The sequence below is a fragment of the Miniopterus natalensis genome, chromosome 1 (genome assembly GCF_054644295.1).
Source record: "Miniopterus natalensis isolate mMinNat1 chromosome 1, mMinNat1.hap1, whole genome shotgun sequence".
NCBI lineage: Eukaryota > Metazoa > Chordata > Mammalia > Chiroptera > Miniopteridae > Miniopterus > Miniopterus natalensis.
Genome location: NC_142081.1, coordinates 152,207,403 through 152,234,335, shown reverse-complemented (window position 1 = coordinate 152,234,335; position 26,933 = coordinate 152,207,403). Strand labels below are relative to the sequence as shown.

General features: G+C 39.4%; 1 protein-coding gene across 1 annotated transcript in view; it reads right to left on the bottom strand.

Moving 5' to 3' along the window:
* Positions 1 to 26,933, bottom strand: part of FAM13A (family with sequence similarity 13 member A) — a 243,773-nt gene that overhangs the window by 39,600 nt on the left and 177,240 nt on the right. The window contains exons 9-13 of the mRNA XM_016203224.2: positions 23,318 to 23,359; positions 20,341 to 20,520; positions 14,582 to 14,768; positions 2,026 to 2,102; positions 1,633 to 1,675 (exon numbers count right to left, since the gene is read on the bottom strand). Of these exons, the coding sequence (XP_016058710.2) occupies positions 1,633 to 1,675; positions 2,026 to 2,102; positions 14,582 to 14,768; positions 20,341 to 20,520; positions 23,318 to 23,359 (529 nt within the window). The remainder of the gene's footprint in view (positions 1 to 1,632; positions 1,676 to 2,025; positions 2,103 to 14,581; positions 14,769 to 20,340; positions 20,521 to 23,317; positions 23,360 to 26,933) is intronic.

Here is a 26,933-nt window from a genome sequence, read left to right as displayed (position 1 = left end):
ACTGCCTGGAAACTGCACATGGGCGACACATGCAATAATAATAGGTCCTGGCACGTAAAAAATGATTTGAGATTCTTTCCCCGTGACTCAGGCACGGCCGCAGGAGCCAGCCACAATCCCCAGGCCAGCTGAGTGCGGTGCGGATTAAGTTTGGGTGCCTGTTGGATTTATGAGTTAACGTTGTGAAGTGCATCTCTACCCTCTGATCTCATGAGGCATAAGAGGCGCAAGAGGGAGGAGCTGAGAGGACCGCTCCAGGAGGCTGGCAAAGCACTTTTCTTTAAACCAGTGTTCACTGGTGTGAGAAGTAGGTGCTTGCTGCAGCGGAGGAAGAGAGCAGAGAAACGGAGAAAACCAGAGGAAAAAGAAGACAACACTGTCACAGGGAAACTGCTCTGAAAAGGGACAAGAGAAGAATGCCGACTTGTTGCCTGGATCCCGAGGAAGGCAGCTTGAAGGAGCTGGAAATAAGACGTGAGGGAAACGGCTCACAGCGGGGAGGTCAGGAGGAGGAAGCGGTCCCCTCCCATTGCCTGGCTGGGGTCACGGAGCGCACACGACGCCGACTGAGCGGAGGGAACACGGGGAGCCCACAGCATCGGGCAGGGGATGGCCACCGACTTCCAGCAATTTTATGCCAACTTTTACGTGAATGTGCATTTTTCTAAGAAGAGGTCCACAGCTTTCAGACTGTAATCTGCTAGATTATAAAACTCTACAGAGGCAGGGGCTGCAGCTGTTGTTAAATCCCGGCTCCTAGCACAGTGCCTACACACAGTAGGACTCAATATAAGTTCTTGAATGAATTCATCAGTGAATTAGGTCAGTGCCCAACAAAGATTCGGAATCACTGGGTTGGAGGGAGAGTTCTATGCATAATTAATATCTCAAGGGTCAGAATCCAGGAATAGGTTGAGAAAAGCTTTAACTCTTGCCGAAAAGAAAACATAAGAGGAATGAAGATGGAGTTGGAAGCATGTGGCGGTAGTAGATCACACACACACACACACACACACACACGAATGCAAACTGAAGGTGAGCACACTGAATGGGAGCCAGAGTGGGGAGCAAGGAAACCAGATACTTGGGTCATCATGGTGATGCCCTCGGGAGACAATGGGGGTCAGGAAAGTCAGCAAAACTTTAAGATACAGACAACATAAGGGAGTTAGATATTTTTTCTATCTTGTTTACTGAAAATGAGACACAACTCAGAAAATGAATTGGATTTAGTAACTCAAACTGATTTTATGTTAATTTGAAAGTTAATGAGATAATCCACGTGAGAGAGCCATTAAAACTCACTGGATATTTTAATCACTTAAAAATGCCTAAAATCATAGAAAATCCAACTAGTAGCTTTGGTTTTTTGTTTTATCTTAAGAAACACCTAAAGAGAAATCTCCATGCTACTGAAGTTTACCTGTGAAAGTAAAAAAAATAGAAAAAGAAATGGAGTTCTTACGATTCCTCAAGTAATCTTTATGTCGTGGTATTTGCCTTTCTAACCAATCACAGTCCTGTCACTTAACCTTGTTATCCCTTATTGACAGACTAACAAAGCTTCACAGTTACTCTCAGGAATATAGAACAGTCCTGTCACAGTCACAGTCTTATTTGTTAGCTACTCACCTCAAAGCGCTGGGTGTGCCCACTGTCTTTTTCATTTTCTTTGCTACAAACAACAAAGTATCATAAAATGTCAATCTGTTTTATAACAATGCTTTTCACCCATTGAAATCATGATTTAATTTATTTTAAAAGTTGGCTGAGTAGCTCTATATAAAATTCTTATAAAATTCAAAAATAAAACAAAGGGTAATAAAAACAAAAGTAGAAACACAAACATGACTATGGTATTTGCTTTTAATAGCACCAGAGTAGATTTTTAAATTCTAAGTATTTTCCTTGCTATAAAATACTGTTGGTAAACATATAGTTCATTAATTCTAGTCTTTTTAGTTCTTATAATGCACATTGCATTAAGTGAAAAAAATCTATTCATACTCTTAGAAATAAAATTACCTGTTATCCGACATCAGTTCGACATCTACAGGTCTAGCCCTCTCATGAGATGGTGTGGAGTTGAGACTTTCCATATTCTGTAACAAAACAAATAAATCATTGGTTGCTCAGTAGAAATGGTAAGAAATATGTAACAGCATACTCTCTATTCTTTAAAACAGAAAACTTAGATAATATGTAGATGTAACTAATTCTAGTGCTCATATTTCCATGTTTGTTAAAACTGGTAAAATTATGACAGCTTAGTATACATTGCTTGCAAAAAGTGTATGTTAGATTTTATCATTTCTTTAACAAAGACACCTGACAGCATCACAGAAATGGATACTGGGCCCTATAATGTCCTTATTAGGTAATATCCACATTTTATGGCTAAACATAGCAAAACCCAGGTTGCCAGAGTATGAGGATGGCATTAGAACTAGAATTGAGGAATCTGACCTTGAATCTAATCAGAAACTGATGTAACATTCACTGCTTATTTAAATACATATTGCCAATATGATCTGGGGTAATATATACCTAAGCTATAAAGGTATCCATAAAAAGAAATGGGGTTAATTCAAGAACCTTTCTGCAATGTTTAATGTTAATCTTTATATTTGCTAAGATGGAAAAATACAAACGGGAAACTTACTTTGAATAGCATGTATTTCATGCTGAACAAGAGGGCTTAATGCTTATCAGGAGGCATATCGGTAAGATTTTTTGACTGCCTCTGTGAATACCAGCCAATGCTTTCTACAAACAATTCATATGACTAAGCACAGAATAAGGAAGCATTCCTCATGAAGGAAGATTATAAATACGCAAAGAAGAGCACATTTACATTTAGTAGACTCAAAAACATAGCTGCCTTGGATACCACTGAACTCAAAGATTCATATCTGCATTAAAAGGACATTAAGCACAATTCACCTATTCTGTGTCACTGAAATAACAAGCATGTATTGAAGCAACATGTACTCATCTACATATTTATAAGCTCCCATTATGAAAAACCCTTTTACAAAGTAAATTTGATTAAGGATCATAATAATTCCATGAAATTGACATATATTAAAAAAAACTCCAAAAAAATAAACATAATTAAGATAGAAAACAAATCTTTGGCTTGGTAGATGGATGAATTATTTTTCATTTATGTTGGTTTGGCCAACTTGTCTAGAATACTTAAAGTTGAAAATCCTAGGCTCCATCAAAGAATAGAAACAAAGGAAAACAGCATGATATAATAGTTACAATGATGGCTCTGCAGTCAGAATGTTTGGGTTTGAATCCTAGCTTCATAATTTGCCAACCATATGATCCTACTTGACCCTCAATTTGCCCATCTGGAAAATGGAGATGTCAACAATACTTAACACAGGATTAAATAAGATAATACATGTAAAAGCACTAGAATACCTGGTACATTTAATAAATATTAGTTGTTGTTGATATTATTATTATTTCTAAAACTATGAAACCTCCAAGGGAAATATTCTACTACTATTTGTCCATAGTTAAGACTGTCCCAGGAACTGTTCCAGGAACTGAAAAGACAGTGTTTGTGTTGGCTACTGGACACTGATTTACATGCTTAGATAATTTACACAGTTAGATAATTTTAGAATAAATCTGAGAAATTAAAAAAATTATGACAATTATATTCACATTTTTATACCTCTAAACCTTAAGTAGTTTAGGTTAGAAGAGGCTTCTTTAAAATGGCTCTCATTGTATCAAAGCAGAATTGCTCTTATAACCTGCATGTGATCTTCCTGATAAAGAGAGATATATCTATGACAAAGCATCTTTGTTTGTTCTCCTTGGTAATCTTCAATAGTTTATCAAAATCTTTAGTGTAAGATCTAGTGCAATAGTATTAGGTTTTCCTAAAGTTCTGAAACATGAATTCTTAGAGAAAATACACCAGTTACCTTCAGATCATTTTAAAAGAGTCCATGAAATCCATTTACAATGATATACAAATGACTGTTTCAAAAAACACAAAAATCTTTAGATTATGGCTAAGAAATATTCAGAAAATGAGAACACAAAATAAACCATAATAACATTAGACAAATTTAAAGATATTTCAGTTAGGAGACTGATTTTTTTCCTGACAGAAAGAATCAAGATATAATTGATACAGGTTTAAAAAATAAATGTTTTTTTATTGATTTCAGAGAGAGGAAGGGAGAGGGAGAGAGACAGAAACATCAATGATGAGAGAGTCACTGACCGGCTGCCTCCTGCACGCCCCCCACTGGGGATCCAGCCTGCAACCCTGCATGTGCCCTGACCGGGAATCAAACTGTGACCTCCTGGTTCATAAGTCGATGCTCAACCACTGAATCACACCTTCCAGGCTAATTGGGAATTACGTGTGTGTGTGTGTGTGTGTGTGTGTGTGTATATATATATTCTCAAAACATCTCTCTCTCTCTTTCTCTCTCTCTCTATATATATGTACAAAGATAGATATGTTATACAATAGAAAGCTTTGCAAAAAGGAGTTGAAAATGTGAGAAAGTTTAGCTGATCTCCAAGGTTAAAACAAGTCATAACTTCTTCAGCCTCCTCCCACACCCTACTTTTTAAAAAATGTCTGGTCCATATGTTTAAGAACTCCCCAAGGATCTGAGTTTTTATAGATGAAACTGATAAACGGTGACTTTCAATACTGCTCAGTATTCCTCTGTAAAGCTTTATAATAATTCCAATTTCCATGTTGTCCTCCACACATCAGAGGCTGTTGAATATTCATGGTGTGCTTTCACAAAGCAGCGTGCAAGTACACAGTGTTCCTTTGCTAAGGTGGTTGGGCTGCCCTCCTATACCTTTTGGAAACAGGGACATGTGAAGAATGTGTTACAATTGGCAAGCTACCTCAATTTTTTTGGAATGAAACTAACAAGGGCAGTAGAGATCTGAGTACAGTAACAAAAATGCCTACTTCCATGGGTGCAAAATGTTTTATAAATTCTGACTTCCCCTCTTTGCCTAAAGTCTAGGGAGGGAAAATGAAGGACTTTCAAATGTTCTGTAGTTGTTAATAGTACTTGTCTTATGGGAAAATACTGGCTCAATGCTTTTTGATAGTTTTGAACTGTTTTATGTCCAAAACACTTCTCTAGGTGTGATCAGAGTAGTTCATTAATGTTTTCATTTATTAAAGGTTGAAGTTAATAGAGTTCTTACAAAAATGTTTTATTGCATTAACTTTTAATTAGCCTTCTAAAGTTGAAATCTTTTAAATAAGAACAGATTATGACTTTAAATATAATGTAATGAAACTGTTGCTTGAATTGCATTAAAAAAGATCAGGTAAAGCGTTGTCTATAATCCAGAAAATTTAGTCTCATATAAGTCCTACCAGTGACTTTCAAAACATACAGCTTTGCTATGATATAACTTATTCGAACAATTTTGGGGTGTCAGAAGGAACTGAAATCTAAGAACCACACTTCTAAATTATAAAAATAACCTCAAATTTAAAAAAAGCAAGAGCCTCCAAAAAGTTTTAGACTGAGGAATTTATTTTCAGTCCTTCCCCTGGGTGCCCCCCACCGCCCGGCCTCTATTTTGGCGTTGAAGCTGGGCTCAAAACCTGTTTGACCACTGAAGCACATGAAACCACTTGGAGTGAAAACAAATTTGTCTTCTAAAACTATAAAATGCTGACAAAGCCTTTACAGAGGACACCGGGGTAAAAAAGCGCGTTTTCTCAATATACAAACAGCTCAGTCTGAAGGCTACACGGAATGCTGCTAGTCAAAACAGGTTCATTATTCTAACCTTGAGCTCCGAGAGAAGGAGAAGAGCTGATACATTCTCATTAACAAATGGTGAATGGCAGGTCTGAATTTCTTTCTGTGCCCTTTTGTACATTTTATGTTTCACTGCTTAAAACTGTAGAACATTAACCCATATTCAAAAATAACTACCGGTACTGTAAGAAGACGTCTGTGGAAGAGCTTGCTAGCTGTCCACCCCAGTCCACTCTACTTTTCTGCCACAGTGATGAAGTAGCCACGTGCCCAGCAACAACACGTTTCCCGGCTCCTCTGCAATGAGATATGGCCACGTGACCAGCCTGCCTCTTGAACATGACGTGAGAAGCGATGTGTGTGGCTTCCAGACCTGGTCAATAAACTCACCCACCTACCAGGTATGTTCTTTGACATTCAGTCTCTCTTTCTGTGAGCTGAAAGGGAGATGAGAACCACCAGAGTGCCCTGGAGGCTACTTGCTAGAGATGGCAGAGAGGCAATTGGCCTGGGTCCCTGAAAACCTGTATGGAGCAAGCCCTCTCCTCCTCTCCCTAACCCTAAACTCCTGCTTTAGATTGTCACAGGAGAAAAAACTTTCACTATCTTCAAGGCATTGTGTTTTGGGTCTTTTTGTTACACAAGTTACCCTAAGCAATATGGCAATCATTCATTCACTCGTTTTCCTCCCCAACACATTTTTAATGAGCGCCTAACTAGCTGGGCACAGGGGTGCATGGTGAACCAGACAGACACCTGCCCTTGCCGTTGCGACTTTTGTATTTTGGTTATTGCTCCAACTGTAGTTTGCTACACTGTTTATCTTACCTTGATTTCTATAATATGTTCCATCTGAATACAAACGTTGAATATTAATTAACAAAACAAAATTCAAGGCCAGGACATTCTTTTCTTACTCAACAGAATACAAAGAAAATGAATCTTAGATGTGTGTATAGACACGGTGAGATTAAAAAGTGAGAAGCTGTGGTACATTTACCCAATGGAATACTACTTGGCCATAAAACGAAGGAAATCTCACCTTTTGTCACAGCATGGATGGACCTAGAGAATATTACACTAAGTGAAATAAGGCGGTCACAAAAAGACAAATACCATATGATTCTTTTTACACGTGGAATCTAATGGACAAAATAAACAAACAAACAAAATAGAAACAGACTCACAGATGCAGAGAACAGACTGACAGCTGTCAGAGGGAATGGGGTTGGAGCGCTGGGTAAAATAGGTGACCCTGACAGAACGGTGGTTACCAGGGGAAAGGGGCGTGGGGCAGGTGGAAGAGGGTAAAGGGGGGATAAGTGGTGACTGACGGAGACTTTGGGTAGTGAACACACAATGATGTTTTACAGAATTATGTACTTGAAACCTATATAATTTTATTAACCAATGTAAACCCAATAAATTCAATAAGAATATTTTTTAAAAAGTTAGAAGAGGATTCACTTTTCTTAGATGAGGAGTAGACTGTGGTTGGAACACAGGGACAGATCTTTGGTGCTCATGAAGGAGGCACTGGGGGAAAACCATTCAAGTTTCTGATGAAACAGTCTTTTAATCAAAGTCATTTGCTATCAAAGCTCTGTGCTTGTCCACTAGATCCCATCCCCTATCAATTACTGGAACATTGATCCTACAATGGGTCCCTTTCTCTTGCCTCATCACTTCCCCCTCTTTTCCGGCATAACTTATACTTTGTAATATCCCTGCCTTTTAAAAAGATTCTCTTAATCTTGCATTGTCTCCAGCTACTGTATCATTTTTCTTCATTTCCTCCTACACTCTCTTGAACCCATCTAAGGAGGCTTTCCCTCCCTTTTCCCACCAAAATAGCTCCAAGCAAGGTAGAGGTGGGTTAGCAAGAAATTATCACTTACCATTCCAATTTCTCTCTTCTGATTTTCTCTTGACTGGAATCTAATAAGGCCCTTGCCCCAATACTGCACTGGAAATTGCTAGCTGCTTTCTCTTAATCTCCTTTGCTCGTACCTTTCTTCCACCTATCCTCTATATGTTGGGGTGTCCCAGGGCATAGTCCTTGAACCCCTCCTCTTTGCTCATTCCCTAGGGGCCAGCTCAGGCTATCTCAAGGCTTTTAAATACCAACTGTGCCAAAGACTTCCAAACTTATTTTGTCTCTCCCCTAAACTCCAGATTCACATGCGTAACTGCCTGCTTGACTTGTTTGCTAATAAATATCTCAAGCTCGATATATCCAAATGGTTAATCCCCCCTCGCTTACCCCCCAAGCAGTTGCCTCCCTCTTAGTAAATGGCACTCCATCCTTCTAGTCACTCCAAAAGTCTTGGAGTCATCCTGCACCCCTCCCCCGCCTTGTCACATCCCAAATCCAACCTAGATCATCCTCTTGGTTCTACTTCAAAATACATCCGCAGTCTGACCATTCTTACTACCTCCACTGCTGTCATCCTGGCCTAAATCGAGTATTATCTCTTCCTTAGATGATGTCAATTATTGTGCTTTAGTTCCTGCTCACCCCTTACCACCTCTGGGCTATTCTTAACACAGTAATCCTTTGAAAAGGTCCATCAGAAAATGACTTTCTTCCCTTTAATCCTCTGATGGCTCTTCATCTCACTCAAGGTAAATGCCAAAGACCTAAAAATGGCTCCAAAGTCTTAAGTGATCACGACTCTCGCTTTGTCTCTGGCCTCACCTCCTAGAACGCTCCTCCCTCCGCTCTGTTCCAGCCACAGCAGCCTCTTGGTTATCCTCAAAGGCTGAGCCTCACTGCCCCCTCCGCCCGGATGGCCTCCCTCAGGCTCTCCTGATGGCTCCCGCCCTCACCTCCTTCAGGTCCCTGCACAAGTATTATTCCCAGCGAAGCCTGACCTGAGGACCTTCACCTATACAACATCAATCCTTAATCTCCCATCCTTCCTACTTTATTTACCCAGCTTCGTTTCTCTCCACAGCATGTATTGCCACCTGACTGCGTGTTTACTTGTTTCTCTTCTGTCTCGTCCTTTGAAAATGCCAATTTCACGAAGGCAGAGGGTGTGTCTGTTTGATCACCTGTGTGTTCCTAGTGCCTAAATGGCACCTGTCAAATAGGCTTCTGTTGTATGACTGAAGGGATGAATAATTTTCAGTCTGTGGTTCACAATGTTGGCTTCTTTACATGATGTTGATACCACACAGAATCACTGTCATGCAGTTCTGACAATTCTTGCTGAGGTTTGCAGCACTGAAGAGCTGACACTTCTGCATTCGGCAGATGTTTGTTTTGGAGGAGCAGGTAATATGGTCTGAAGGTGGGAGAGGGCAGAGGGTGGAAGTGTGGAGATACGCTGGGTGGCTGTTTCAAGGTTCCAGACTAGTTAGAATTAGGGCTTCAGCCATGTAATGGCCATACAAAGAGCAAAGGGTGACATACATAACATTTTTATAGTAGAGTCAACAAAATCTGACAAATTATTGAAAAGGGGTAAGAAAAAGGACTTAGGAAATGACTAAGAAGATGGTGATCTGATAAACTCAGATGGGTATCTTGAGTGAAAAGAGATGAGAGAAAAAGACAGTAAGATTGGTTTTAATATGTTGACTTTGAAGTCCTTTTAAGGTGAACTGCAGAGAGCATCAATTAAATGTTGGTTTGGGTCCTAGCCAGTGGTGCTCAGTGGTTAGAGCGTTGGCCCAAGGACTGAAGGGTCCCGGATTTGATTCTGGCCAAGGGCATGTACCTCGGCTGCAGGCTTGATTCCTGGCCACAGTTGGGGCACGTGCGTGCGGGAGGCAACCAATCGATGTGTCTTTCTCACATCAATGTTTCTCTCTCTCTCTCTCTCTCTCTCTGTCTTTCTCTCTCTCTCCCTCCCACTCTCTCTGAAAAAGCAGTGGAAAAAAATATCCTAGGGTGAGAATTTAAAAAAAAAAATATTGGTTTAGGCCCTGGCTGGTGTGGTTCAGTTGGTTGGAGGGTCTTCCCGTGCACCAGAAGGTCGTGAGTTTGATTCCTGGTGAGGACACACGCCCAGGTTACGGTTCGATCCTCAGTTGGGGCGTGTATATGGGAGGCAACCGATCAATGTATGGCTCTCACATCTATGTTTCTCTCTCTCTGTCTCCTTTCCTCCCTCCCGAAAATCAATAATTTAAAAAAAAATGTTGATTTGGAAGTCATTTGACATTTGACACCACGGAAGTGGAGACGCTCTCAGATAAAGTGCTGATGGAAGAGAGATGAGGCAAACCTGGGTGACATTCACATCTAAGTATGCCTTGTGGGAAATTAGCCAGTGAAGGATATAGCAAAGAAAACAGTCATTGTGGTAAGAGGACAAGGACAGGTCACCATCGCAGAGGTCAAGGGAGAAGGAGTTCTGAGAAACGGGGACAAAGTATCAAGCTCCTCAGGGCTGGAGGAGGCCAAGGATCGAGCAGACGTCACAGCACAAAGGTCTCAGAAAGGTCAGTCCCAACCGCAGGTCGGCCCGACCAGTGACAGGAAGGAGGCAGCTTCTTCGGAGAAGGGAGGGTAGAAGCCTGACTACAGGGCGTGATAAGCAAGTGTGGAAAGAACTGAAAATAAAATGTTCAAAACATCTGATGGCAAAACGAAGGAAAGAGACTGGAGAGCAGAGCAGAGGGAACAGAAAGGAACTTAAATATGTTCCTGTTTTCAGTTTTTTCTGTGTTTTTTTTTTAAAGCATATTTCATTGCATTTAAATTTCACAAAAACCTGCAACGAAAATATTAATATCCCTGATTTTACAGATGAAAGAATTGAAGTAACTGAGTAACATGCTCACTTGCCATATCTAGCAAGTGATAAACAAAGTAGCAGAGGTAAAATTATTGGATACAATGCATGACTAAGTAATGGTTTTTGATTCAAACTGTTAAATTGTGCTCTAGAGAGAAAGTTTTGAGAGATATAGAGACAGTGTCTAGGCCAACATAAATGAGACAATGAAGAAAGCAATGAAAAGTACGTGTGTGCATATGTTTGTACATATACATGGGTGGGGGGTGGGGAGATGAGTGTAGAAAATAGAATTTCCAAAGATACTTCTTAACCTTAGAGGTTAACCTCAGAATTTAGAAAAAACATTTTATCATTTGACCGGTAAGAAAAGAAAATGAGTGGAGATCTAGAGAAATTTTGAAGCGGGAGTGAGGAAACTTGCTGAAACACAAGCCGGCTATCTAAACTCTTCAAAGTAAACTGGCAGACAGGTTTCCTTCTAAGAGAGACTGAGGGCACAGGCGTGAGCTAGTTTAAGGAGACAGGAAAGGCTGAGACTGTGGCAACAGAGATAAGGCAGAGCTCTACCACCGCTAATTTTCAAGCTCTGAACTGCCTGTAGTCTCTTGGTCTCTGCTGGTCATGACAGCCTTGAGAGATGAAAGGACAAAGGGGAAAGTGCCCAGACAGTTCCCACTTCAGAGATTCCAAATCTGCAAGATGCTTTCTGAGGTCTACAGCACATTCTCCTCTTTGGCTGTGTTGTGGGCTGGTGAGATCACTATGAAATTTTTACTCACTGTCTTCAGTGACTCTCCTCTCATTTTCTCTGGAAAATAGCTTTTGCTCCCATCTCTCCACCAAAATTGCTCCTATGAAGTGTTCTTCAGTGTGCTAATTCAAATTCAGTCTTCTACTTTTCAATCATCTGACCTTTTCTCCAACTTGAGATACTTGGTTCGCTTAGTTTCCAAGAAGACAAACTCACCTCGTTTTTCTTCCACTTTGCTGGCTGCTCCTCCTTAAGTCTTTTCCACCGGTATCTTTTCATCTCCCCATCCTCTAAATGGTGGTATGCCTCAGGCTCACAGTCCCCAGGCCACTTCTCTTTTCTGTCCACCCTGCTCCCTTGGTTGCTCATCCAGTATACTGGTTTTAAATAGCCTCTATCTGCTGATGACTCCCACACTGTATCTCCAGCCAGGATAGCCTCCCTAAACTGTAGGCCCAGAAATCCAGTTGCCTCCCTTTTCTTAGATATCTGATGGGCAGTTCAATCTTAACATGTTCAAACCTGAACCCATGATATTATCCCCAAAACTCCTGTCTTCTCCATTTCAGTAAACTGGTAACACAAATCTAGTTGTTCAGACCAAAAGCACTGGAGTCTCTCTGACTCCTCTATTCCTTTCATACCCCACAGGTAATGTCAGGAAATCCTGTCAATTCTACCTTCAAAATGCACCCAGAACCCATCTACTACTTCATGACTCCTACAATATACCACTCCAGGAGGAACCATTCATGTTTTAGTTGATGTGAACAGTGCCCCCTGGAGTAGTGCAGTGTACAGCCTGCAAGGCAATATGTGCCGGCTCTGGTATCACCTGAGTTCAAACCACCATCATCTCAAACCTAGATGATAGCGATGGTTTCCTACTGCGGTTTCCCTGCTTCTGCCCACTTGTCTATTCTTAAGGTAGCAGTCAAACCAAAGTTCAGTGAGTCAGATCACCGTTCTACTGGGCCCTCCAGTGGATTCTCATCTCACCCAGAGTAAAGGTACATCCTTACAGTGATCTCTGAGGCCGACTTAATCTTCCCTCTCTCCTGTTACCTCCCTCACGTTGCTGGCTCTCTTTCAGCCACAAGGGTGTTTTTGTGGTTTCTTGAACAATCCGGGTACATTACTGCCTCAGGGCCTTTGCCGTCTGCCATTATAGTATGTACCCCATTGGTTGGCTTCCTCACTTTCTCTTGGTCTTTCTACTCAAATGGTAAATTCTTGGCATGCCTTCTCTGACAATGCTATTTAAAATGGCATCCCTTGCCCCCTCCCAATTCCTGGCCCCACTTCCTGCTTTACTTTTCTTTCCAGTAGTCATCACTATCTAGGAGAGCCTACGTTCTTATTTTTCTTGGTTACTGTCTCTTTCCCCTATTAGAATGTAGGGCTCCATGAGAGCGGCAATTTTTGTCCGCTTTTCTCACTGTTGTATACCCAGGATACTTCCTGGCACATGGAAGGCACATAATTATGTACAGCACCTTTGCCCCTAGCTATAGAAACAAATGTTCAGTCGGGTGCAAAGCACTTGACAAGAAGGAGAGAGAGATTTTGAAAGAGGGTCAGTAAAGTAAAATTAGAAGATTAAAAATAGTGGGAAGTTCACAACTCAACTTTCAGGGTGCACTCTGAATACTAGTCATTGTTATGTTCTCCGGCACTTAGCTTTGTGGCTACCCGTGAAGACTAGATTTAAAAATTCATAAAATACGAGAGTTAGAGAAGATCTTAGAGAACACCCTCACCTTATAGCTGTGGAAAATTTCTCTACGTTGTGTTGATAGGATTTTAAATTATTCATTGCCACAAAGACATGCCCAGCATGCTCACTTACGTTAACGTGTGCCATGGCCGATGCGGGGATGCGGAAGCTGGCAGCTGGGGCGGGGCACGGCCTTTCGCACAAACAAGACCAATGTGCAATTAGGCTCTCCCACCCAGATAAGTTTTTAAACAAAGACTATGCCCATAGTTTTTCTCAATCAAACACGTATTTTAAGAAATAAATGTACTTTTCCACTTTTATTAGCTATTACAACCTAAATAATTTAGGAGACTGTTCCTGGTGGGGAAAAAATTATCAGTGGGTTCAGTTCAGTGAAAGGATTCAAACAGAGAAGTGCATTCTTTTCAAAGAAGCAAGAGTTACACTGTTAGTCACAGTAATTCTCATTGGCAGATAAACAAATCATGGGCCAAATAAAGAACTAATGAAGTTAGTAGAATTTTTTAAAAAAATTGACTTTTCCTCCCAAATAAGAATCAAGTTAATATTAAATAACTTTTACTGTGTAGTGATTCCAGGGCTTAGATGCATTATTTGGAGAACTGTGTCAGGCGCTGGTCTGAGGTAAATGATTGCTCTGTCCACCCCAGCTGATCAGTTTACTTCTAGAAACAGAGTATGAAGACATTGGGGAAAAAAACAAAAGAAGCATGCTTTTCCTAGATTTGCATTGAGGTATATTTTACTGAGGGCAAAATGGGGAATCTTCTGTGAGCACGTGCAGAAAAAAATAAAAAAATAGGTGGCCCAAAACTTTTGCTAAATGTATGGAGCTAAATATATGTACCCAGCATGGAGCTAACAACTGGTCAGAGTTCAAGTAGATCAGAGAAGGTACACACTGAACAGTGAGAATATATATTCCCTATTTTTATTAGGAACCCCTGTTTATGTGATGTTACAAAATCTACCTTCACTTTATTTTTGGTAAATTTTTTTTAAACTGAAGAGAATTAGCAGACAGACTTCGGTTCCGCTTTTCAGAGAAGCTGAAGCATACACAAAAAAGGGTGATGTATATTAATTGTTAAAACAAATAATCATTTAGTCATTGGCTGAAATCACTTGTAAAACTTATATAACAAATTAATGATCCAGGTTTCAGGTCTGAGGTAACCGTGTAGGAGATTAGTTGTTTTGTGTGTCTAATTAATTTGGAAGAAAATACCTGATAGAATATAGATTTGAAAACAAATTTCTGAACATGAAAACAGTTGGTCCTCACTTTAAGTTCATTCATTAAAAGTTGTTTTCTACATATTCATACAGACAAGAACATATAGAATGGGGAAAAATAAAGACAAAGGCAAATTACTGAATATAAATGAAATACAAGTGTGTATACTTAGTAGCTCTAAGGTCTCTTTTAGAACTTGTATTTTATAATTCTGTAAAACTCAAGATTGAAATTATTATTTATTTTTTACAAAGCAAGGACAAGAGGTATCATATTTCCTAACTGGCCACAAGTAAAAATTTTATAAAATTATTCACTTACCACAAGATCATCTTGATTTTCACTGAGGTCAGAAAGTTTGGAACTGGATTTCTGACGTTTAGGTTTGCTCCTCTCTCCAATATAACCAGAAGTATTTTCATGTAAATTTTCCACTTCCTGAGCATTCAAAATACAATCATCAAGGTGGGTGAAGCCAGAAGGAATATTTTCTTTGTTGGTAAGTCCCCTAGAATTGAAAGAAAATTATCTTAATTGTATTTTAAACAGTAAAAGGGACATTTCAATGAGACTGCCACTGCCTCACACAGGAGTCAGAAGAGTGCCTAGAAATTTGTTTGCATCTTTGATCAAAATCTGCACAGACTGCCACTCCTGAGTCCTCTTGGTGCCAAATAAATCACACTAAAAGAGAAATTATTCCTAGAGGCAAATTGGCAAGGGCCGTGTTTCTAGCAATAAACAACTTTTGTATTTGTACCAAAAGTAATTTGTATTTAAACAGGAAACTAGTGCAAGCCAACAAAATAATTCTGCCCCCTCCCATATACATGTATACACACACACACACACACACACACACACACACACAAATAAATCTTACACACTGATACAATGTATGGAGAAAATCTGAAAAGGAAATGTCTTTCTCTAGAAAGGGACATTTTGATTCTTCCCAAATGATAAAGATATTTTGGCATACTAAAAATGCATTCATATCTAAATCTGACTGTTAGATAATCTTGGTAGAAATAGTTTAATAAAAACTATGGAATACAAAACATTTTTAACTGAAATATAGATTGTTACTTCCCAGTGCAAGGAGTTCCAGGATGTAAGCTTGTGACTGGAGGTCCTTCATGATTTAGTCTTAGAAGTAGATATGAATGCCATGATTATAGAATTTAATTCATTTACTGTTCTTGAATAGTTTTCTTTAAGAATTTTAAACATTCCCTTTTAAGAGGTTTTTACAAAATTAAATTCCTTAGCAAAATGTTTGCTTGTCTTTTGCTACATCACAGAACAAATTAAACCACCGGTGCAGCACCATGTCTTGGTAAGGTACAAAGGAATGAGAGTTTACTTTTCTTCATGGTCTGACCCTAAAGGGACCTCCCTAAACACCTAAGGCTATATCTTAAAATAAATGAACTTTAAAGAGTAAAAATAGATGAGCATATTTTACTATCGGTTCAACCATATCCAAAAATGAAAGATAGTATTACATATTTATTCTGCAATTTAAATTCATATCCTGCCTTAAGGGCTATAATGGAACAAATTTATGAATTGATAGTATCAAAATATTTTCAAAGTTATACTATCTTTGGCACGCACATAGAGGAAAGACTCCGTGAGGACACAGTGAGAAGGCACCGTCTACAAGTCAAGGAGACAGGTCTCATCAAAAATCAACCCTCTCAGCACCTTCATCTTGGACTTCCAGACTCTCAGAACTGGAGAATATATTTAATATATTCTTTATTTTATACTTTTAATGTAAAAATGTATAGATTTAATAAAATTATAACAAGATATGTGCAACATTTATAAAAAAAATCCTAATATAAAATAATTGAAGACATCAGGAAAAGCTGATAGGGATTAACATGCCAGCACACAGTCATGCAAACATTCTTAAATCTCTCCCCTCCATGCTCTGAGAGCAGTGCCTTCTGTGGATGGCTGGATAAGTTTGTTCTGAAATTCAAAAATGTTTGCTTTACTATTTAAATTGCCTTCCTGTCACTCTTCATATTTTCCCTCCAATTATAATTTTTCAATGAAGGGGTTTTTATGTTTTAAAGCTGTTAGAGACTAAACTACATTCCCCAAATTTATATGTTGAAGCTTTAATCCCTAATGGGACTGTATTTGGAGATAGGGTCTTTAAGGAGGTAATTAAAGTTACATCAGGTCACAAGGGTGCTGGCTTAATCCACCAGAACAGGTGTCCTTATAAGAAGGGAGGGAAACACCAGGAGAGCACGCACACAGAGGAAAGGCTCTGTGAGGACGCAGTGAGGAGGCGCCGTCTACAAGTCAAGGAGACAGGTCTCATCAAAACCAACCCTGTCAGCACCTTGATCTTGGACTTCCAGACTCTCAGAACCTGAGAAAATAACTTTCTGTTGTTTAAACCCCCCAGTCTGAGGCACTCTGTTATGGTAGCCCTCGCAGACTAATACAAAAGCTGAAAACTATTTTTAGAAATTAAAAGACAAAGTTTATTTTATAAGCTTTCGAATAGTGAATGAATGGCTGGAATAAATCCTATCTGAATAAATGTATGAAAATCTGATTGTGCAGTTGTGCTCAGGTGGAAATCCTGTACTCCTCAAAGGGAAGTCTTCGGGGTTGTGTGAGTGCCTCTCACCACGGGATGCATGTGAGCGTGAGGAGCACTGGTGCCCGATTCCTCCGGCAACACTCTCACAGATTTCAATCACACTTGGCATCACTTACCTTTGACCTGAAGTAGGTGTCTGTGGCCTCTCACTTTCACTATCTAGACCTTATTTATTGTTTTTTCTTATTTTTTTTCTTTCCTTCTCACTCCTATGTACACATTTAATGTTCTAGCAAAACAGAACCATTTATTATTCCAATATAGCATGCTTTTTTTTACTTTGCAGTAGGAATTTAATATAATATTTATATAATAAAAATTTTTCCTGTCCATCATGTTTTATTATTTTTTTTAATCCTCACTTAAGGATATTTTTTCCATTGCTTTCAGAGAGAGTGGAAATGAGAGAGAGAGAGAGAAACGATGTGAGAGAGACACATTGATTGGGTGCCTCCTGATCTCGCTCCGACTGGGGTGGAGTTTGCAACTGAGGTACGTGTCCTCGGCTAGAATCAAACCCAGACCCTTCAGTCCTCAGGCCGACGCTCTAACTGCTGAGCTAATCCAGCTAGGGCCAGTCCATTGTGTGTTAGAAGATTAAAACCAGTTTCACTTAAATAATCCTCTGCTTTAAAAAAGATATTTATTATAAAGTTTCCAAACATATAGAAAAAAATCCTATCGCAATGAACTTCCATATACCGTCCATCACCAAGAATCAACGTTTCCACGCACCCAGCATATGGTAAATTTTGAAACTGTATCCTTTCACATAAATATATTAGTTGTTTTTACATTTTTATTGTAGCAAATAATAAAAGCCTGATGTTTCCTTATGAATTTAGACAATTAAGAAATCATGTGCACGAAAATGAACTATTTATCATCTTCGTTGAACTTCTGTATTGTTTATTTAAAAAAAATCTGCCAGGATGATCTTATTACAGACTTTATTGACTCTTTAATCTCATCTCAAAATATGGTCACATTGACTTCATGGATTTTTATTTTATTTTAATATGGCTGCAGCTCTAAGTTTGTTAGAGGCAAAATAATAGATAGTAATTTTTAAAATATTCCTATTTTTCAAAACATTTTAAACCATTCCATAGGGCTGTTTTGAACAGAATATATAGTAAAGTCCAGCTTAATTTTCCCTTATTTTTCAAGCAAAGTCTGATGAAAATCTTAGATAAATGAATCAATTACATATAAGCATCTATTGAGAAAAACATACTATAGGCTATAATAATGATTCTCAGCTTTCTCACCATTGATGCCATGTGAGTGTATCCCAGGGACATAGGAGAGGACCATCATGGGGGAAAAAGTAGTAGGTTTGGCCCTTCAAGGGCCTTGCTTTCCAAAGACCTGGAGAGCTCAGAGAAGCAGTTCAGTAGAGGCTGCGAGCTGAAGGGCTATCAAGACAGGACAGTGACCAGGGTCAGCTTAGCAGAGGGCTTCGTGAGTAGGACATGAAGAGGGCTTCTGAATGCCCAGGCCACATGCTAAAGAAAACGAGTAAGGTGAGACTGTTCCTAAGTTACTCGGCTACGTATACTTTACACCCCAGGATTCTCTCGCTTAATTCCCAGCTGTGGTTTGACCACGAGTGACTAGAATGAGTGGTGAAAGGAATACGAGAGGAAAAATTAAGGGAAGGGACGAACGTTTCATGAGTGTTTAGATGACTAGCCAGTCTCCACCATGCTCCATCTCCTTTAGTTCTCCTGATGTATAGTAAAATATAATCAAGATCACTCACGCTAGAAACAAACCTGGTCTTGGGAAACTATAAGTAAAATCTGCAGGAGAGGTTACCGTATGTTTCCTATTTCTCTCCTTGTCTGGCTCCTGCTCATTTCTGACCTTGCCCCTCTGTCCCTCCCGCCCACTGCCACCCCCCACCATCACCCCCCCACCATCACCCCCCACCATGCGTTTCTGTTCTCTGCCGCCTCGCTACCACTTCCAGCCTCCGCTTGCTATCCCTCTGTCCAAACAAGAGGGCGGGTGAAAAGCATGATGTCGTGACACACTAAGGATATTTTAAAAGTGCAAAGTGTTGCTGCAAACTATTTGGCAAAAAATGAGGCAGAGGATAAGAAGAGTGTTAAGTGAATAATTTGTACTTGCTGTATAACACAACATAAGCAGATCACAAACTGATCATACTCCTAAAAACTTCCTATAAAGCTTAGTCAGTACCTGATTTTAAATGTAAGTATCTCCTGTATCATAATTTTTCTATTTTCTAAAGGAATGTTATAGTGAACTCTCCTTTCCACCAGCTCCAAGACAAATGTTTTTGTTTTTTTTAAAAGTGCTGATTAGCTAAAACTACTGTGATATTATTTCACAACATGTGTAAACTGAACGATCATGCTTTATATGCCTTAAACTTATACAGTGATATATGTCAATGATTATTCAATAAAAATGAAAAAAAGCACTGCTTATGTCACCGGAAAGTCAGTGGGTTATACCACTGACACTGTTTTACTTCTGAAATCATATTTATTAATATAGCCCTTAAGTGATATGCACCATGGGATTTACTTATACTATTTATAGTCTGTGTCTTTCTCTAAGCAAAAAGAAGATTTTTTAAATAAAGATTTTGATGGAAATTATGAGTCCAGGTAAGAAAGGATGGTGGGAAGTAGGGTCTAGTTTAGTCTCAGACATTTAATAATGAGTCCAAAACAATAGCTTTTTAAAGCCTAAATGCTACACTAGATAAAAACACTAAAACTTTTGGGAAATATATGAATATAGTCTATTATATATAAATTTATTTTACTTGACAATTTAAATCATGATTATTCAATAATTGTTCATTTGTATTTACCGAACCTTTTAATGGAGAATAATGTTCCTTGTAATACTATTCTTGAAATGTACGCTTTGGGAATGCCTTAAAATTAGTTATTATAATAATAATAAAAAACTCAAGTATTTCCGCTTTTGATTAGACTTATGTTCAACTTTATACTAAAACATAATCCACTGTCAGAGTCCTAGAGAGATAATCTAGTATTTAATTAGGTCAATATAGTAGAAAAATCTGCCGGTTCATAAGCTAGTCTAATAGCCAACTGAATGTTGTCTAACAAGAAAAAGCCACCTCTGGACAGGCAGATAGCAACTTACTCCTCCAATTCTTCAGGGCCCCTTGAAATAAGATATTCACGAGGAAGCCAAGACATGTATTAGATCGGAGGTGGCTTCCTACAACATATCAACCATGGAGACAAAACTGAAATGTTTATTCAACCACCTCTGAATTTCCAAATCCCAGCTAAGCTTAGAATGGTCAAAATGAAAAATTTTTAAAGTTTTAACCTAAATACTGAAATGGGAGTAACTATGACACAGTGACAATTCAGGTGTATGTTTTTAAGACAAGAAGAGAAAACACAAATAAGAATTAGCAACGCCAACTCACACGTCTCTGCCACGTCGAGCTTCATCCTGTTCCTTGGATTGGCGACGTCGCTGCCTGGCGGATGCAGTGGAAGGAGCTGGGGATGTGCCAGGTTCTGAGTCCTCTGGGCTTTGGCCTCCGGAGCTGTTAACATCAAAAAGATGCTGCTCTACAGCCGACCGGATGGTTCTTTCTAAGAGTCTGGTTAAAAAAAAAAAAGAATACAGAGTGACTCAAGCAATCAAGATTACCAATGACTGCCTTTAAAAATATGTGCTGAGCCTGGCCGGGCGCGGCTCAGCGGTTGAGCACCGTCCTAGGATCTAGGAGATCACGGTTCGATTCCCGGTCAGGGCATGTGCCCGGGTTGCGGGCTCGATCCCCAGTCGGGGGCGTGCAGGAGGCAGCTGATCCATGACTCTCTCATCATTGATGTTTCTGTCTCTCTCTCTCTCCCTCTCCTTTCCCCTTTCTGAAATCAATAAAGATATATTTAAAAAAAAAAAGAGTAGTTAAAAAAAAAAAGTGCTCATAAATATGAAAATATTGGTGTTCCAATGAGAGGTCTACTACAACTTCATGATCAAAGACAGTGTGTGAAGCATTCATCTCCAGAATATTTGCACTGTGCGTTAGAAGCTAAACTGAACAAATTCCTCCAGTCTGATAACTGCGTCTCTCCTTTTTGAGAGCCCAGAATTACTGAAATGCCCACAGTAAGTCTAGCAACAGAGGCCTTCAGGAAATAAGGGTCATTAATATACGGAAGAATGAGGAAAGGTTTTTTTCTCCTAGAATAATAATGGACCTATTCTTATAAGGGTGAGTTTCTTCCAGATTTCATACCAGTTTTGCAGAGGGGAGAGTACGATTTACAAAGCAAACTGGCACGAATAATTTTATGATGCCTATTATTTATTTAAAATTCCTTTAAGATAAAGTATATAGGGAGCAATGCTATTAAAAAAAGAATGCCTCACCATGACAGTCCTCATAACAGAATGGCAAAATCTTTCTGAACCGGTTGTATACAATTAAAGCTGTATTCATACAAACACCCCAGGATACATTACTGAAGATGGAGGAATAGATTTATTTTGTTCACTCTGAGAAAAATAGTGAAGCACAGGGGCTGAAAAGAGCTCATGATAAGATAAGGTATCATTTTAAAAGCTACATAATCTTTCAGTGTGTCTAAACTTTTCACCATCATGCTAATTCTGAATAAGGTGACATAAAAAATTCTAATCTTATGCTCCTCAGAACATGTTTTCCTTTACCTGAAAAAAAAATCACATCCAAAGTCATCAAACTGTACACACATTCAATATGTGTAGTTTTTATATATCAACTATCTCTCAATAAAGCTCTTAAAATTAAAAAGAACCTCATATATATTTTTTAAATGTTCAGATTGATAAATACATTTGTTCTAATAAAATGGATTTTGAAAAATTTAAGAACTTTAGATTTTCCAAGCATAGTTTTATAATAGGCTCATAGTAATTTCATTAAAATGATTTGAAGACAATGAGAGTGTATAGTCTAATTTGGGCACTAGAGCTTTAATATTTAGAACTCCATGTCCCAACGATTCAAGATCACCTAATAGCAGTACATAGGAATGTGAGTACATTCATATATGCATATAGACCAACCCCACATCTTTTCCAAACTGTGCAAGACATAAAAGAAGTAAAGGTTACCAGGAAACAGGCAAGAACATGTCAATTTTACTATAATTCTGGAATCTCTTTCAAATTCACAAAGGTAAGAGTGGTCAGTCCTGCACTCTAATTGCTTCCTCACTTAACAAAAAAGAAAAAAAATTCCAAGTTGATCCTATTAGATCCAAATTCATACCAATTAGTGCTTCTTCTAATTCTTCTCTCTTCCTCCTTATCACATCCCATCTTCCTCTCTTCCTCCATGTGATCCCTGCTGATGAAAGATGCTCCAGAAAGGCCCACCCATGTCCCAGCAAGGAAGAAAGAGAGGTGGGTGCAAGGAGGAATCTTTGGGCAAGGGACTATTTACACGTATTTAGTGGTTAATATATGCCAGGCATTTTTCTAGGTGTTAAGAATATAGCCACGAAGATGACAGAATACATACATTACTATGAGGTGAGACAGATAAACAGATCATGAAATTTCAGAGAGTGATAAATTTTCTACAAAATAGAGAACAGGACTGGAGAGTGACTGTGGGTAGTCAGGGATGACTTCTTGAATAGGATGACATTTGAAGAAAGAGGTGAATGATAAGAAAGTGCATGGCCAGGCTGAGGAAGAGCCAGTGCAAGGGCCCTGAGGCAGCTATGCGCTTGGCCTATTCCAGAAACAGAAGGTCATGTGCTTGAGGCATAATGGCCAATGTGGCTGGACAGGTAGGCAAGGGCAGATGACTGGAGTTTAGACTGTAGTCAAAGTGCAACTGGCAGCCTCAGGAGGAAAAAGACATGGGAGGGACAAAATTAACGGCACTGCCACTGCCCTGTGGGAAAGAGATGTGTTGCCATCACTAATTTGCTTTCTTTTCTATGTGCCTATTAAACTGAAGGCTGAGCCCAAGGCTCATTTGACATTACACGCCAACACTATGCTTGGCATATTGCAGGCACGCAGCCAGCGTAGGCTAAAAGTAACAAAGGAAGGAGCAAAGGCATGGTTAGTTAATACCTTAACCTTTAATGGCATCCTCTCTTGCTAGATACCTCCCAAAGCACGCAGATTGCTTTGCAACTATCGACTCGACATTACTTAGACTGAAAAAAATAAAATCTCTATGTTGAAATGGTGGAGCTGTCTCTAGTCACACACCCACACAGATGCTCAAACAGGAACACTTCTTACTTAGTGTTCGCCTCTGTACATTTCCAAAATCATTTGCTCTCTTATTGTATTAATCTTCCAATACTATCCCACGTTAGAATTGCCTTTTTTCCTGTTTAATAAGTGGGTAAGGAGGGCGGGGAAACCCAATTCAAGTAACTTACTCTCCTGTGGCCGAAACATTGCTGGCTTGAGATACACGGGCACTGTGGGAAAGAAACAAAGAGAAAGAACGTCAGATTAGACAGAGGGCCAGAGACTAAACCAAACATCCGAAGGGGATCCCAGGCTTAAAGCATCAGCCAGGCCCTGAGTGACCCTCTGTGCTGTTTAACCATTCCCTTGATGGATGCTGATTTTCACTTGTTTCTAGAATGAGAGATGGCCCTGGGGATTTATTCCTAACAGTATTTTTTTCTCCATTTTAAATATGCTCCTGAGAAGACAATTTCACAAGTGATCTTTGAAAACTCTCTCTCACCCTACTGCCATGGTCTTAGTTGAGGGTCTGTTTATTTTCCCCCAACCGTTAATGTCATTACTGCTGACTGCTTCCTGCTACCCACTCTGCCCATTCCCCGCTGTGCCCTTCTGTCCCCTCCTTGCCCATCTCTTGAGGACCTGCAGACAGAAGCATCTTTCTAAAACTGCTCTGGACATGCAGAGAGCAGCAGGGACCCTCGGAATAGAGGACAAGGAACCAACATTATTTTCTACTTGACTATTTCTTTTTCTTTTTTGTTAATCTTCACTCGAGGATAGTTTTCCATTGCTTTTCAGGGAGAGCGGGAAGAAGGGAGGGAAGGGTGGAGGAGAGAGAGAGGCGGGCAGAGAGACAGAGAAGGAAATATCGATGTGAAAGAGACACATCGACTGGTTGCCTCCCATATGCGCCTGGCTGGGGGCGGGGAGCACCCCGCGACCCAGGCACGCGCCCTCGACTGGGAATCCAGCTGGCAACCCTTTGGTATGTGGGTGGACACTCTAACCACTGAGCCACACTGGCCAGGGCTGTTCACGACTATTTCTAAACCACCTTTTCTAAGCCATCTTTCCTTCCTAAATTCTTCAAGATAGACAATAAGTCAAGCTTTAAAATATTTCATCTTAACACCTGATTTACAGCTCTTTTGCTGAACATTTCTAAACTTCCTCTACTTTCCCATTTTCCCTAAAGCCTGAATTCCTTTGAAAGTATTAAAAAGTAGTCAACGTAAAGTGGAATGGTGAAATTACAGAATGCTGTCTGGTTAGCATCCTTCATAACTTCGCCCCCTTGCCTGCACTCTGCTCATATAACCCCAGTGAGGGGGTGAGGCTGGCAGCTGCTGTGATGCTATCACCACCACATTCACATTCTTGCCTTCTAGCGCTTAGTCAGCTTCTACATCAAGGTTCAAAAGTATCCATGCTTAAAAAAGAGATTAAAAAATCTTTATTGCATGCCAAGTTAATTTTGCCTAATAGATCTGTTCTCTCCCTTTTTCCTTCTTTGTAGAAGACACACAAGAAATAAAGGGTGTTAAGGATCAATATTGATGGTTGCCTTTCAATCACTCCAAGCATCCTAATTTTTATGGTATAATTTTCAACATATGAACATGCTGCTTTGGAATCATCTGTTGGGTTTTTCTTTCAAGTACGTGTGTATCTCGTCTCTTGCAACTCAGAATCTAAGCGCCTCAAGGGGCTGTATGATATTTCTCATTTTCTCTCATTAGACTCCCTGCCACTACCACCACCATCGCACCCAGCATCGCGCTCGTTATGTCAGAGGTGATCAACAGCACCCACTCCAGCTCCAGAGAATTGCCTTTGGTTAAAGCTGCCGCTTTTTGTCATGGCCACAGATCATAATCAAATTCCAGAAAAACCACCTAAAATAATGTTACTGTGCACAAGGGATACTAATGAGAAGAATCTTAATTAATAAATGAATCAATGAACAAACATACAAATGTACACCCTGACACCTATCAAGTATTTACCATGTTTCAGACACTATGCTAAGTATTTTTATAAAGATTTTCTCATTTGCCCTTTACAATAACCCCATGAGGTGGGTGCTACTGTTTTCTTTTCCTTGTTTTCAGATGAAGAGGTTAGAGAGGTTAAGTAACTTGCCCACAGTCATGAGCCAAGAAGTAAATGAATTGGGATTTGAACCAAGAAAATTTTAGCTCAGAGTCTGAGCTCTTAATCACTACACTAGACTTTTAATCACTCACTCGCTGGAAGAAAAACTCACCAGTCATCTTTGTATATGGGGCTCTGCATTTAGGTATTTTACTTTGCTTTTCATCACAACCATTTCTCCTCACAATGCCTGTCATTCACTGTGGCTTCCAGGTTATATAACCAGCAACAAATCCTTTGCTGGTCTGTCCTTAACTGGAACAGACAGTCCCTGTTTTGGATGCTTTGTGGCTCACCCTCTGTAAATTCAACACTGTATAATTAACTCCTGTACTCCGCTGCTCAATGCAGTTATACAACCTTGGTTTTGGGAGCAGGGACCAATGTGAACAATGACCGCGGGGAACCAGAAGAAGAAAAAGAACGTAGACCCGCTGGATGCTAAAAACATTCCAAAGACATACAGGTATAATTAGACAATTAGTCCCCAGGCCATTTCAGAATGAAGAGATGGATCTCTCCCTCCTTCTACACACTTTTAACCTGAACTTCTTTTTGCTTATTAAAGCACACACTGGTATTTTTATGTTCCTTTTTTTTTTTTTTTGGGGGGGGGGCAAAAAAAGAAAGGGAAGGAAGAAAGAGACAAGGAAATGACAACAAACAGGCCCAGGTTCTGAGACGACTAACTCCCCAAGTAAGAGCTTCTCAAACTCTAACGTGCATCAGAATCACCCGGATCTCGTTCACACAGATTCTGGTTCAGTAGGTCCAGGTCTAGGGAAGGGAAAGCTGAGATTCTGCATTTCCAACAAATTCCCCAGGGATTCTGATGCTGTAGATTTGTGGAACACACTGATTAGCAAGGCTCCAAATCCCTGCAACTAAAAATTTGTCAAGATTTCAATACCTTAGATACTACAATAGATATTTTTAAACATTCTAATCTAAGTGCTAAGGTATGATTTGGAAAACTTATGCTAACATGAGTAAATAAAAGGCAACACATAAAATTCCTCTCACAGCTTAAAAAAAATTACCTGAACCATCTAAATCATTTTTAAAAAGCCTTTCTCAGAATGCAAATCAATCAATCAATCAATCAATCAATCAATCAATCAATAATAAAACTAAGTAACCTAATCATGTTCATTTTCACTAGCACATTGATCTTAAGTGAAATTTATGACAAACTTATATTCAATTGCTTCTTTAATAATATTCTGGAATTTTTTGCATACTTAATGTGTCCATTGGGAATCAAAAAAGAGAAGTTCTGGTCTTAGTTCTGCAGTTAAATAGCTGAAATCATAGACTGTTGGTTAGCTTGACTGCACTGGGTTGGTTTCTTCATGCAGAAAACGAAAAGTGTGGCTAGTGGTATCTGGGGTTTTCTTTTAGCTCTAAAAGTTTATTGCCCTAAAGTTAAAATCATTACAAAAGGTAATAATTGAATATTTAGTTTTATGACACCGTGTCAGTCATAGTTCTAGTTTATTAGACAGCACAGTGGCTTTGGCCAGGCATCCTTCTACCTCCATAGTTCCTGTGGGATGTGTTCAACAATTCACCGATAAGATTTCTAAGAATGTTTAATGTCAGGCATGGGGACTGCTTCCATAGCTCTAACTGGCTCCTGGAGGT